At 55.8% G+C, this 12228-nt stretch overlaps 1 protein-coding gene across 9 annotated transcripts in view; it reads left to right on the forward strand.

Annotated features, from left to right (window-relative positions):
- CROCC (ciliary rootlet coiled-coil, rootletin) overlaps positions 1-12228 on the forward strand; it is a 47148-nt gene that overhangs the window by 6016 nt on the left and 28904 nt on the right. For 4 of the 9 annotated variants that reach the window (XM_032495270.1, XM_032495264.1, XM_032495266.1 and 1 more), the window contains exons 2-8: positions 4089-4230; positions 4832-4986; positions 9333-9518; positions 9619-9702; positions 9778-9839; positions 9926-10091; positions 10638-10744. In XM_032495270.1, coding sequence (XP_032351161.1) covers positions 4852-4986; positions 9333-9518; positions 9619-9702; positions 9778-9839; positions 9926-10091; positions 10638-10744 — 740 coding nt within the window. In that variant the 5' untranslated portion in view covers positions 4089-4230; positions 4832-4851. Of the gene's footprint in view, positions 1-3360; positions 3501-4088; positions 4231-4831; positions 4987-9332; positions 9519-9618; positions 9703-9777; positions 9840-9925; positions 10092-10637; positions 10816-12228 lie in introns of those variants that run through there. The other 5 variants (XM_032495267.1, XM_032495265.1, XM_032495268.1 and 2 more) reach the window with 5 other exon arrangements.

The raw sequence follows: 12228 nt of genomic DNA on the forward strand, positions 1-12228 counted from the left end.
TGTCTCCTAGCATTCATTCACTCACTTGACATGTTCATGGTGCTTTGGGCCTTAGGCCCTGTGGAGATAGCAGTGAACAAGGCTAACTTGGTCCCTGCCCTTGAAGCAGACAGACAACATGCATTTTGGAGAAAACAGTGAACTGACTACTGACCGGAACGCTTTGGCTGGGAGGTCAGTGTTCACACTCTCAGAAGGTAATAGTTTTGGCCTAGGTCTGGTTGACTAGCAGGAGTCAGCCATGAAAGGAAGGGGGAAAGGCATTCCAGGGAGAGAAGTGACAGGTGCAAAGGCCCTGAGGTGGGAGTGTGCTTTCTTTGAGGAAGGCCAGCTTGGCTAGAGTGGAATGAACTGGGGGTGAGGGAAGGAGATGAGGTGGAGAGGCGGACCAGGCTGCATCGGGCAGGCCTTGCTTCCTGCGGTAGGACTTTGAATTTTATTTTGAGTGTGATAGTAGCCAGTATGGAGGTTGAACAGAAGAGGAATGTGTGAGAATAGATGGGGTGGGGGGGGGGACAAAAGGGGAAGTAGGGAGAAGTGGCAGTCCAGGCAAAAGATGGCAGTGGCTTATATAACACACATCAGAGTCCTAGGGTGGAGCCTGGTACACAGTAAGCGCTACATAAGGGTAGCCATTGCTGTTATTGTTTAAAACTGGAACCAGGCGTACCTGGGCCTCATTGTGGCTTCAGCTCTTCAGGGCTGGGTGATGCTGAGCAGGTTATTTAACGTCACCCAGGCTTAGTGTTGTTGTCATCTGTCAAGCAGGTAGAACTGTACCAGCATCACAGGTAGACCCGCAGCCATTGTTGGGCAAAGAAATGCAGAGGAGACACATGAACATCTACCGTGTACCAGGCACAGGGTTCTAGACTGGGTGCCAGGAGGAGCCAATGATACCAGTGACAGTGCTGATAACACTAGTAACAGCCAGCGTGTATTCACTATGTAACAGTGTGCAATAATTAAGGTAATTCTAGCTGGTGTGGTAGTGAAACCCTGAAATCTCAGTGGCTTAGCACAACAGAAGTTCATTTCTTACTCATGAAAAGTCCTGTTGAGTGTTTGGCAGGTGGCTTTCTACGTGGTGACCCACGGACTTGGACCACCTAGGAGCTCAGTGTTACTGCCTTGCAGCTGGTGGACAGGGAAGGAGATAAGCCTCCTGGGAGGTTTTTATGGGCCAGGTCTGAAGTGTCACACATTCTTTCTGCCTTAATTCTTCTGGCCTGAACTTGATCACATGGTCGTATCTGATGGCAAGGAAATCTGGGAAATGACTTATAGCCATTTTCCTAAGAAGAATCGGAAATGGTTATTATCCTGTTTTACAGGTAAGGAAACTGAGCCTCAGAGAGGCAAAGTCATTGGCCCAGGTTTACACAACTGGTAGGGGGAGGCATAGCCCGGTTGGAGTTCCAACAGTTAGACGCTGAAGCTATAACATCCAGACCTTCACTATGAGGAATCCACTTGTTATTTTGAGGATTGGATGGGAGCTGCAGACGCGAGAGACATGTACTTACACACAGGGCTTAGATGTGGTTTCTCGGGCTCTACAGACACAGTAGGACTCTAGGGGGAGAACTCTGTGGGCAGAGCCAGGAGTTGGAATTGCCCAGTGCAAAGGGTTCTGGCATCCTGCTCCCCTCCATCCCTTAGGGCACTGGCTGGGGGAAGGCGCAGAATAATTCAGTTCCGCTCACCAAGCACATCTGGGGCACCCTCTCGCCCAGCTGGGCAAGCAGGGGTGAAGAGCCTGGCCTAGGGGTGTCTGTGGCCTCCCCCTGCTCTGGTTACATGTGTGCAGCCCATGGAGAGGATTTCTGGATGTAGGAACATGGGGTCCCAGGGTTTTGTAGTGACAGCTCACTGCCTCTGGCTGAGATTAGTTTTGCCTAAATCTGGCCTTGGTTGCCATAGCAGCTTGGTGGCACTTTTTTTTTTTTTTTTTTTTTTTTGTCCTGGTGTGCCTTGTTTCCTGGTTTTCCATTTCCAGAGCTGATTCCCTAGTTGGGGGTGAGGGTTCCAGGCTCAGCTTGGACTGATGTGCATTTATGCAGCACCTGCTGCATTCCTGGGTCTGACCTAGACCCAGTGGTAGAGCCTTGGGGTGCAAATGCCCTGGCCTTGCCCTTGAGGCACTTACTGGGAGGCTGCCTGGCCTCTCACCACTCCCCTGCAGTGGCACCACTTTGAATAAGTAAGGGCCCCAACCTTTCTGTGTCCCGGTTTTCTCATCTGGAAATGGCTTGAGGTGAGAATTTAATGACATAACTCTAATGTGCCTCCTATGGGACACGGCACTTAGAGCAGAGGGCACCCTGAGGCTGAGGGCCAAGAGGTAGCAGGAGCCCAGATACATGATGCTAATGACATAGGAACAGCAGCTGCCGTCTTTACAAACCCCAGCTCAGTGATCCCAGATCTGACCCTGATCCCAGAGTTCCGGCCTAACCACGACCCCACACAGCCTCCTTGCCTTAGGGAGGGAATGACAGGAGGCAGGGGGTGGACCTTGGAGCCCCAGGGCCCTGGGGTACAGGGACTGTGCATTTCAGATTTGCGGATGAAGGAAATCAGTATTGATCACATGCTCACTCCCAGCCCAGTGCCGAGTCACACTCTCTGCCCCCAGACGACTCCATGAGATGGGTGCCCATATTTGCTTCTTACATGAAGACACTGAGGCTCAGAGAGGCAAAGTTGATTTCTCTGGGGCACACAGCCAGTGACGGGAGGGGTGGTGGGAGCGGGAGGAAAGGGGATTCAGTTCCTTACCTGGTCTGGGCGATTCCACAGCATGAGTTCTTTGCCCTGCACCTGATGTGGGAAAACGCCATCAGCACCCAGTAAAGACGTTCTTAGCAAACTGTGTGACTCCTGTTCTGGATCAGGAAAAAAAGTCTCAAAGACTGGCCTTTCCGGCCTCCTGGTTGCTGGTCACTCCCCCTGGGCTTGGAGGGCTCTCGGACCCTGCAGCTGGAGAGGGTGGAGTGTGTGTGTGTGTGTGTGTGTGTGTGTGTGTCCTCACTTCCAGGTCTAACCCTAACCCTCCCACCCCCTCTTTCCCTCCATCCTTTCCCTCTTCTCCTCCATCCTTTCCCTCTTCTCCATCCTTTCCCTCTTCTCCATCCTTTCCCTCTTCTTTCCATTCCTTCCCTTCTCCCCCACCTCCTCCCCTCTCTCCTCTCCTCCCTCTCAGCATCCTTCCCTTCTGTCTGTTCCCCTCAGCCTGGCTTTTCCCTCCCCTCCTCTCCTTTTCCACCCCTCCCCCTCCATCAGCCCCGCCCCCTCTGTGATCACGTGGGGATGCCGCTGGATTTAAGCCTAATCTGCCCAGTGCTCAACACAGCAGTCTGGCTGAGGGGTGGGCGGGCTTTGTTGGTCTCCAGGGCCCTGGAGAAGGGCTTGGAGAGGGGTGCCCTCAGCCTACCCCCATGAGCTTGGGGCTGGAAGGGTCATTGGAGGTCCAGCTGGCATTGGAGGCCGTTATCCAGGTGGGTCTTAGGGGCTGTACCCATCCTGTCCAGGACAGGGGAGCATGGGCCTAGCAGGAGTGGGTGAGGAGTGGGCATATCTTTGGGGTCCAGGGGTGGGAGAAGTGTGGTGGCGGGCCCCAGGGGCCCCAGCTTACAGCTCCTGGCAAGACTTAGGTTTGAGGGGTGCCCAGGGCTCAACTCTGTGGCTCCCTTATCCAGTGCCCTTCCAGGGAAGGGGGAGTTCCTTCTTCCAGATTTTAGGGTTGGGGTGACCTCTGCTGGCAAAGTGGGATCCTCGCTCATCTAGGGAGGGAGCTGGATTGGAGCCCCCAACACTCCGTGCTGTCCCGATGGGCTTGTGAGTGGACCATGGGGTTTAGTTTGCTTCCTGGCCCTTGAGGGGCCTCCTTCCCCAGGCGGGAGGCACAGAGTGTCCTCCCACGGAGCTGTTTGTGATTCTAACTCCCAGGCTTCCTTCCATTTGGGGATTTCCAGAGGGTCTCCTGGGCACCCCCATCTTGAACGGCAGGACTTTGTTTCTCTCTCACCCACACCAGGGAGCCCACGGTCCCAGGTCTCCCGAAGCCCCTCCCTCTTTCCTCACAGACCCTGGAGAGCAGCATCCTGGGGCCGGGCCAGGAGAAGGGCCTGAATGTGCAGGACCCGGCCCAGGACTCTCAGCCCACCTGCCTGCCTGCCCGCATCAGGGAGATTGTCACTCGCAACTTCTCCCAGCCTGAGAGCCCAGGTACCGCACACACTGCCAACATCTCACCTCTTCTCACATCCCCCTCCTCAGCAGCCGTAATGACAGTAGTGATTACAGCTTCCATTTCTTGAATAATCACTGTGAAGCAGGCACAAGCCTGTGATGGAGGGTCCCGTTTTTCAGATGACAACATGGAGGTATGGAGGTGTAATTTGCCCAGACTTGCTCCCCATGTGATGCTGCTAGAAGGCAGGGCTGAGCATCTCCTCCTTGCTTGCAGGCAGCCTGCTGCAAAGACTTAAACCCCACATTCTCTCCCGGGGAAGGTGTGAGCTGGATGAACCCAAGATTACAGGGGGAGGGAAGCTCAGTTTAGCTCAGGGCTTTGCAGGAGTCCAAGGGGGTGGGAATGTCTGTTCTCCCCCGGGCAGGAGGGCTGATGGGACCCTGCTCCTTCTGGAGGGTGGCACCCACAACCTCATATGTGGTTTGAGAGTCTGGAAAGGGCCCCCTCAGTTGCAGCTCCTCCTGGGTCCTGGTCCACTTCCCTGCCTCCAGGGATGGGTAGGGCACCTGTAGGGGGAGGCGGTTCCTCTGGATACAGGTGGAAGCCAATCATGTGCCCGCTGTCCCTCTCCAGCCCTGCTGCCCACCACCGAGATGGCATCGATGCTGTCGCTGCAGGAGGAGAACCAGCTGCTGCAGCAGGAGCTGTCCCGCGTGGAGGACCTGCTGGCTCAGAGCCGAGCCGAGCGCGATGAGCTGGCCATCAAGTTCAATGCGGTCAGCGAGAGGGTGGGTGCTACTAGGGGCTGAGAACTGGGCTAGGGGTCCCCTGCAGTGAGGGCAGGGCGACAGCCAGGGCAGGCCCGTACATGGGGCAAAATGTGGCCCCTGGAGTCAGGCTGCCTCCATTGTGGCCTCTGCCATCTTGAATGGCCTTGAGCAGATCACTGCGATCTGTGAGTCTGCTTTCTGTAGTGGGGATGCTGACATGACGTGCAGTCCTGAGGCATCAATGAGCGATGAAATCAAGTGCCTGGCATGGGGGTTATTTCATTCCTGTCTGTCCTGGGCCTGCTTGGGGTGTAGGACACGGAGAACAAGCCCCCTAGAGGCCCCTGCCACCCCTTGAGTCTCGGGTCATCGTCTCCCTGTGCTCCCATTTACCTGGGTCTTAGGGGATGCTGGGGTAGGCACAGGCAGCCACAGACCTGCCCTGCTCCCCGTGGGGGCGAGTCCCAGCCAGCTAAGGAAGGAGAAGCCAGGCCGGCCCCCAAGTTCAGACAGGATTCACATCCCGTGGGGACTGGTCCTGCAGGGCCTGGGACAGGAGGTCAGTGTGAGCCAGTTGTTCTGAGTGCATTGTCTCCTTTAGGCCTTCAGGCTCATGGGAGGTGGCCCTGGGGAACTGATGGAGGCTGAGAGTTGGTGAGAGAGTTGCACGAGGGAGGGTGTGTGCCCATGGGAGATGTGTGGGTGGTAACAACAATCATAATAGTAGCTAATGATTATTCGGTGCCTACTGTGTGCCAAGCATGTGCTGGGTACTTTATGTTTAATGCACCAAAGTCGGGACCAGTATGATGCTCATTTAACAGAGATGACAGAGGCTCAGAGAGGGAAAGCACTGTGCTTGGGGGTCACACAGCCAAGGGCTGTGCATTGCAGTTTTGTTTCCTGGGTGTGGGAAGAGACAACTGGGCTAGGATTCCAGGGGGCTGCCGGCCCCAGGAAAGCTGAAAAGACCTCAGATGTGAGCCCCTGATGTTACAAAAGGAAGACTGAAGCCGAGGCTGAAGCTGGCCTAGGGTCCCCTGGGTGGTAGTGGTTTCTGTGTGTGGTTGCGGGGCAGGCTGGTGTCCTGGCATCCGCCCGCCTGGACAAGCCCCTGACTTGTTGGGACTTGTAGAGGAGCTGGGTAGGGGGCCCGCAGTGGCCGCCAGCACTGGGGACAGGACAGAGCTAGTTTTCCCAGGGTTTGCAGGGGGTGTGGAGGGCGGGCTGGGTCGAGTCTGCGTTGTTAGTGGTGGGCCCTGAGCCAGCCCCCTACCAGTTTAGGCCTGTCATCTTTGAGCTCCTGGCACAGTGTCAGGCCCCCAGGGGCTACATCTTAAATGCCAACTTCTGACTGACAATGAAGCCTGCACCATCCCTGCTCCAGGCTGGCAGGGGAAGGGAAGAAGAGGTGGAGGCAGCAGGTGCCTTTTCTGCTAGGACACAGCTACTGGAGCTGGACCGGGAGCTGCATTAGTGTAGGAAGTTTCCTGGTGTGGCTGGGGAGGCCCCTGGATCACATGTGGAGGGAGCCTGGTGTGTGACTGCCCTCTGTCTGAGACGGGCGAGTGCAGCCCCACCTGGAGGCCGGGGTTGGATAAGAATGACCTTGAGGCCTTTGGAGGGGTGGGGGGAGGGGGCTGGGTCCACAGAGAACATCAGAGCCTGGAGATTACCTTATTAGAGGTGGGGGAACAGGCCCAGGGAGGGAGCATGACAGGGCCAAGGTCAGTGGTGGAGCTGGGATGAGACCCCTGGTCCAGGGCTCTGTAGTCCTGAGGCACTGTCTCTTCCTGCTGCCCACTTGTCCCCGGCTGCAGGTGGCGGGGCCTGCCCTTGTGGCCATAACTGCTGCATGTGGGCTGGCTTGAGGGGCAGTCAGTGAGGTTGTTCTGACCCTTTAAACCCCACAACATCCCTGGGAAAGGGCAGTGGAGGTGAGGTCAGGATCTGTGTTCTGTTGACTGCATTAGGGAAACTGAGGCAGGGGCTCCCAGTGGCCACCTCCCAGGTCAGAGGGAGAACCTCAAGGTCCCTGCGGAGGCCCCCCTTCTTCCTGTCCTGGAAGAGCAGGTGCTGGGCAAGGCAGCTGGGATCGGAAGGAGGGGGTCGGCTCCACCGGCCAGGCCCCTGGGCTCCCCTAGTGTCCATGGCAACCTGGATGGAGTGAATGGAACGGCGGGGGCTAGGGCAGCTGTTGCTAGGGGAGACAGTAAACTTCTTTCATCCTTGGCTTGATGGCAGCCTCCTTCCCTTTTGAATTACAAGGAAAACTGAAAGCCTGTTTTGTGAGGGGCAAAGTTTGTGGAAAGGGGTGAAGTGTGCCCGGGAGTGGCTGAGGTCTGGCAGTGAGCACCAGGGAAGCGGTGGAGTATCCGGTGATGCCAGAACCCCTCTAAATCAGAGAAGCAGACAGCACCTGATTCACACAGATGCAAGACACAACACGACACAGGCTGCCATCAGACCCCTCCCATACACCCAGATGCACAAAACACATCACACAAACACAAACCCACCATGGGGATACACTCAGATGTGAATCTGCACCCACAGCCAGACACCACACGATCCCAGCCAAGCGCATGGTCACACCGCCATGATACACCCACCCCGCAGACCACACAATGTTGTGTCACATTCCCTGGACACATACGGCCAGACAAAGGTATGCACAGGTGCACACAGCACACAGTCGCCGACATGCACACCACAGATGCACGCAGAGCCCAGCCACACTCCCCAGACCCACCACTTAATGGTTAGACACATAGACGTACAAACACGTGGACACATGGGTACACATGCAGACACACCCATCGCCTGCACCACAACGTAGACCTTGGACCGCAGATGCCACCTCACCCAGGTCCCTCTGAAGGTCCAGACACAGGAAGGGGGACATGTGGAGATAAATGACAAAACACACCCCACCCCCACCCCAGGAAGCACCACATCGATGCACAGCACACAGCATCTCGGTGCCACCGCCACCAAGCACAGAGGTGGATGCTCTGCCCTCCACCTGACTTAGGGGGACATCATGCAGGTGCTGGCTATGGGCCTGCAGCCCACCTCCAGGCAGAGACCCCTGGCATACCACCCCTTCTCCCACCCCCTCAGACCGGGGTCCCCCATCACAAGCTTAAGCTCCCAAGCAGCCTCAGTGGGCACTGCCCTGCAGTGGAGGGGTTGGGAGAGGTGGAGATGAGGTTGTTCCCAGGTTGCTGGTTCACTGAACTGCTCCCGACATCATACTGAGTTAACACAGGCCTGGAGGGCTGACCTGGCCTGGACCCGTTATTAGCGTGGGTGAGTGAAAGTCGTCGCCCTTGCCCTTGGCTTCCCTTGGACCGGATGTGGGTGAGCGTGGGAATACCCTGCCTGGGCTCTCGTTCTGTTGATTTTCTCTGGGCACTGTCATACCTCCGTTAGTCCCCCTCATCCTCAGCTGTACCCTCCCCACTCCCTTCTACAAACAGCTGGAGGAGGCTGAGGGTTCCCTTGGGACTAGCAGGTGCCTAAGGGAGTTAGGGGATTCCATGGCTAGTGGGGGCAGTCAGAGCCCCCCACATCCTGCCTGTGCCCTCAGGGTCTGATAATGAAGGAGCTAGGAGCTGCCTGGGGGTGAGGGAATGACAGTAACCGCAGAGGCTTCCCATGAGGTGACGGAGAGGTGGGGGCCTGAGGCCAGGTGGGCCGAGAGGGCATGAATAAGCCGCACTGTGTGTTAGGACATCTGTGCACACCCCTTACAAATCTGAGAGCTGTGTAGGTGGGGAGTGGGGGCGGGATGGGGCATTCATCTATGTCGCCTTGGGGATGTTTGAGACGGCCGTGTGCGAATGTGTGTGTTTGTCTGTAAGCTCATATACGCGTATGTGTATTGATGCCTCTGAATGTATTCACGTGTGCTCATGCTTTAATTCATTAGCATGTTACTGCCACTGTTCTAAAATACAATGGGGACCAAAATCCAGGCTTTCCAGAGCTCACTTAGGGTGGGGGTGGAGAGACAGGGGCACAGATCTAATAATTATGCACCACAGGGGAGTTGGGTGTTTTGGAGGAGAGGTTCACAGCGTACCCAGGGCCTCTAAGGTGCATCTTTGTGTTTTGCATGCACATGTTTGTGGGCCCACCTGCATGTGTCCATGCACACCCTGTTTGTGTGTCCCTGCACGCCCAGTCTGTGTGTCCATGCATGGCTGCATTAGCCCCTGCACATGTGCATTGCATATCGGGCTTGCCCACATGTGCCTGCAAGGTGTTGTGGGTCAGGGCCCAAGCTGGCGCCCCCTGCAGAGGACTGTGCCTGCCTTCCCGGGAGGCCCAGGACTCTATCCCAGGGCCCTTCCCTGCAGCTGGAGCAGGCAGTGCGGCTGGAGTCTGGGGAGCTGGAAACACAGGAGCCCAGGGGGCTGGCCCGGCAGAGCGTGGAGCTGCGGAGGCAGCTGCAGGAGGAGCAGGCCTCCTACCGGCGCAAGCTGCAGGCCTACCAGGAGGGCCAGCAGAGGCAGGCCCAGCTTGTGCAGCGGCTGCAGGCCAAGGTCAGGGCCACCCACTCCTGCTCCTGCCCGCTCATGCGCTCACTTTGCCCTGCCCCCATCCCCCCCGGGGGCTAACCAGTCACTCGCCACCCATCCCCAGATTCTCCAGTATAAGAAGAAGTGCTCAGAGCTGGAGCAGCAGCTGCTGGAGAGAGCCACGGAGCTGGAGCAGCAGCGGCTCAGGGTGGGTGCCAGGGTGGAGCAGAGCAGATCCTTCCCTCCATGTGCCCAGCCTGATGCCCCTACTTCTCCCACCCAGGACACAGTGCACAGCCAAGACCTGGAGAGCGCCCTCATCCGCCTGGAGGAGGAACAGCAGAGGTGGGGTGCAGCAGAGAGGGCTCATGGCTAGCAGGGCTGTCCTCTCTGGCCACCCACCCACTGGTCCCTTCTCCACCCCCGCCCAGAAGCACCAGCCTGGCCCAGGTGAACGCAATGCTCCGAGAGCAGCTAGACCAGGCCAACTCGGCCAACCAGGCTCTGAGTGAGGACATCCGCAAGGTGACCAGTGACTGGACCCGCAGCCGCCAGGAGCTGGAGCAGCGGGAAGCAGCATGGAGGCGCGAGGGAGAGGTGGGTGTTGATGGGGGAGCGACGAGCCCAGTGGGGCCTGGAGGGTCCAGCCTAACCCAAAGGAAAGGGCCTTTGTAGAGTAGCAAAGACATCAGGAGATGGGGAGGGAGGGCCCTGCTGCTCAGGTGAGCCCTTTAGAAGAGGTAACTAGCTGTTATAACAACAGCTGGCCTTGATTCGCACGTACCACGTGCAGGGAGTGCGTTTTCTCCTGCATCTCTCATCATATCTATATGTGGTAGAGGCTGTCCTCCGTCTAAAGAGAAGTTAAGTAGCCTGACCAGGCATGCAGCTGCACAGCAGGGATGCAAACCTGGGTCCCTGGCACTTTCTGCCCTTCCTTGCTGCTTCTCGCAGCAGGTGGAGGCACTGAAATCCAGTTCCCTGTGCCAGCAGGAGGCTTGGGGTGGTGATCTCACACAGGCCCAGAGCTGGCCCACAGGAAGACCTGTTCCCTGGGCCACGGTGCCTACAGGATGGTCAGAGCTGGGGGAGGAAGCAGGCGGCACTCCCTCCAGCCCCTCACTCAGCCTGTCTGCTTTCCAGTCTTTCAACGCCTACTTCAGCCACGAGCACAGCCGCCTGCTCCTTCTCTGGAGGCAGGTTGTGGGGGTCCGACGGCTGGTCAGCGAGGTGAAGATGTCCACTGAGAGGTGAGGCCTGGCTGGCAGAGGCGGCGGCTCGGGGAGATGCTGCATAGCCCGGAGACAACCCTGCTTTTCAAGTTGAGTTCAACTCAGTTCAGTTGAACTTTGGTCTAAGCCAACATTCCTACTGGGGGCCAGGCCCTCCGGAGATGCAGAGGCAACTAGTAATAATTAACTCTTACCAAGATCATGGCAGTCATTTAATATTTACCTAATGTATTTGCTAAGTCGACTATTTATAACTAAATGACTAAGACTAAATACTAAATACTGTTTACTCTGAGCTAAGCTCTTTGTACATTTTATTTTATCTCATCCATAGTGTCCCTGTGAGGTAAGAACTGTAATGATCCCCATTTTACAGATGAGGCCACTGAGGCTCAGAGAGGTGAAGTGACTTTCCCAAGGTTACACAGCAGTAAGTGGCTGAGTCAGGATTCTCAGCTTCTGCTTTTAATCCACTGGAATATTCAGCTTCTGCTACCAAGGACCTCACAAGCTCTAGTGAGGAAAAGATATAGACACCTTTTTCCAAAAAAAATTTTGACCGAGGAAGTGAGTGGTCAGTGACATGAATGGGGAACAGGGGGGATGTCCCGAATGCTCAGAAGGATGGGAGGGGTGGGGAGGTCAGAAAATGCTTCCCAGAGGAGGTGGAATTTGCACTGACCTCAAGGGATGGGTGGCTTTTAACTGGCAGAGCTGGGGGCACTTGAGGCAGAGAGCAGCAGGAGCAAAGACAGAGGTGGGAGGAAATGGAGCCAGTGGGGTTGAGGCAGAAAGCAAGTGAAAGAAGGTCAGGTTGGAAAAGAGCCTCCAAGGCCCCCTGCAGCAGGGGACTTGGTCCTGCTGGATCTCTGAGCAGGTGATGCTGCGGGGAGATCCCAGAGGCGGGTGGACCAATTTGTTTTGTTTGGTACCATAAACATTTGTCTAATTGATGATCTTTTGTTAAAATCATCTTGTATTCACTCATTGTCTGAATTTCCAGTTGACTTGTCAGTGTCCCAGATAGTTTTGCTTCACTTTTTGTCTTTACAGTTGTTCAAATCAGGATCCAGAGACAGTCACAAAATGTGATTGGCTGATTGGTCTTTTTAAGTCTCATAATGTTTGTTCAGGAAACTGGGACAATTGTCCTTAGAGATTCTCAGTCTGGATTCCGTGATATTGTTTAACACCTTTGTCCCCTGTAGTCCCTGTAAATTGGATGTTGGATTTAAGACTTGATCAGATCCAGGTTCAGGTTGTGTTTTATGGTATTGTGTGTGTATGTATGTATGTATGTATTTTAAGTGGAAGTATGGGGGATTGAACCTAGGATCTCGTGGATGCTAAGCACACACTGTATCACTGAGCTATAACCTACCCCCCTGTTTTGTTGTGTTTTGACAAGACTTCTTCCTAAGTGCTATGTGCTCTGCCATCAGGAGCCTCTCTTTTTGTTCACTGGCAGCCCTTGGATGCTCAGTGCCAAGGTCTAGACACTC

This window comes from Camelus ferus, chromosome 13 (genome assembly GCF_009834535.1).
Source record: "Camelus ferus isolate YT-003-E chromosome 13, BCGSAC_Cfer_1.0, whole genome shotgun sequence".
Classification (NCBI taxonomy): Eukaryota; Metazoa; Chordata; class Mammalia; order Artiodactyla; family Camelidae; genus Camelus; species Camelus ferus.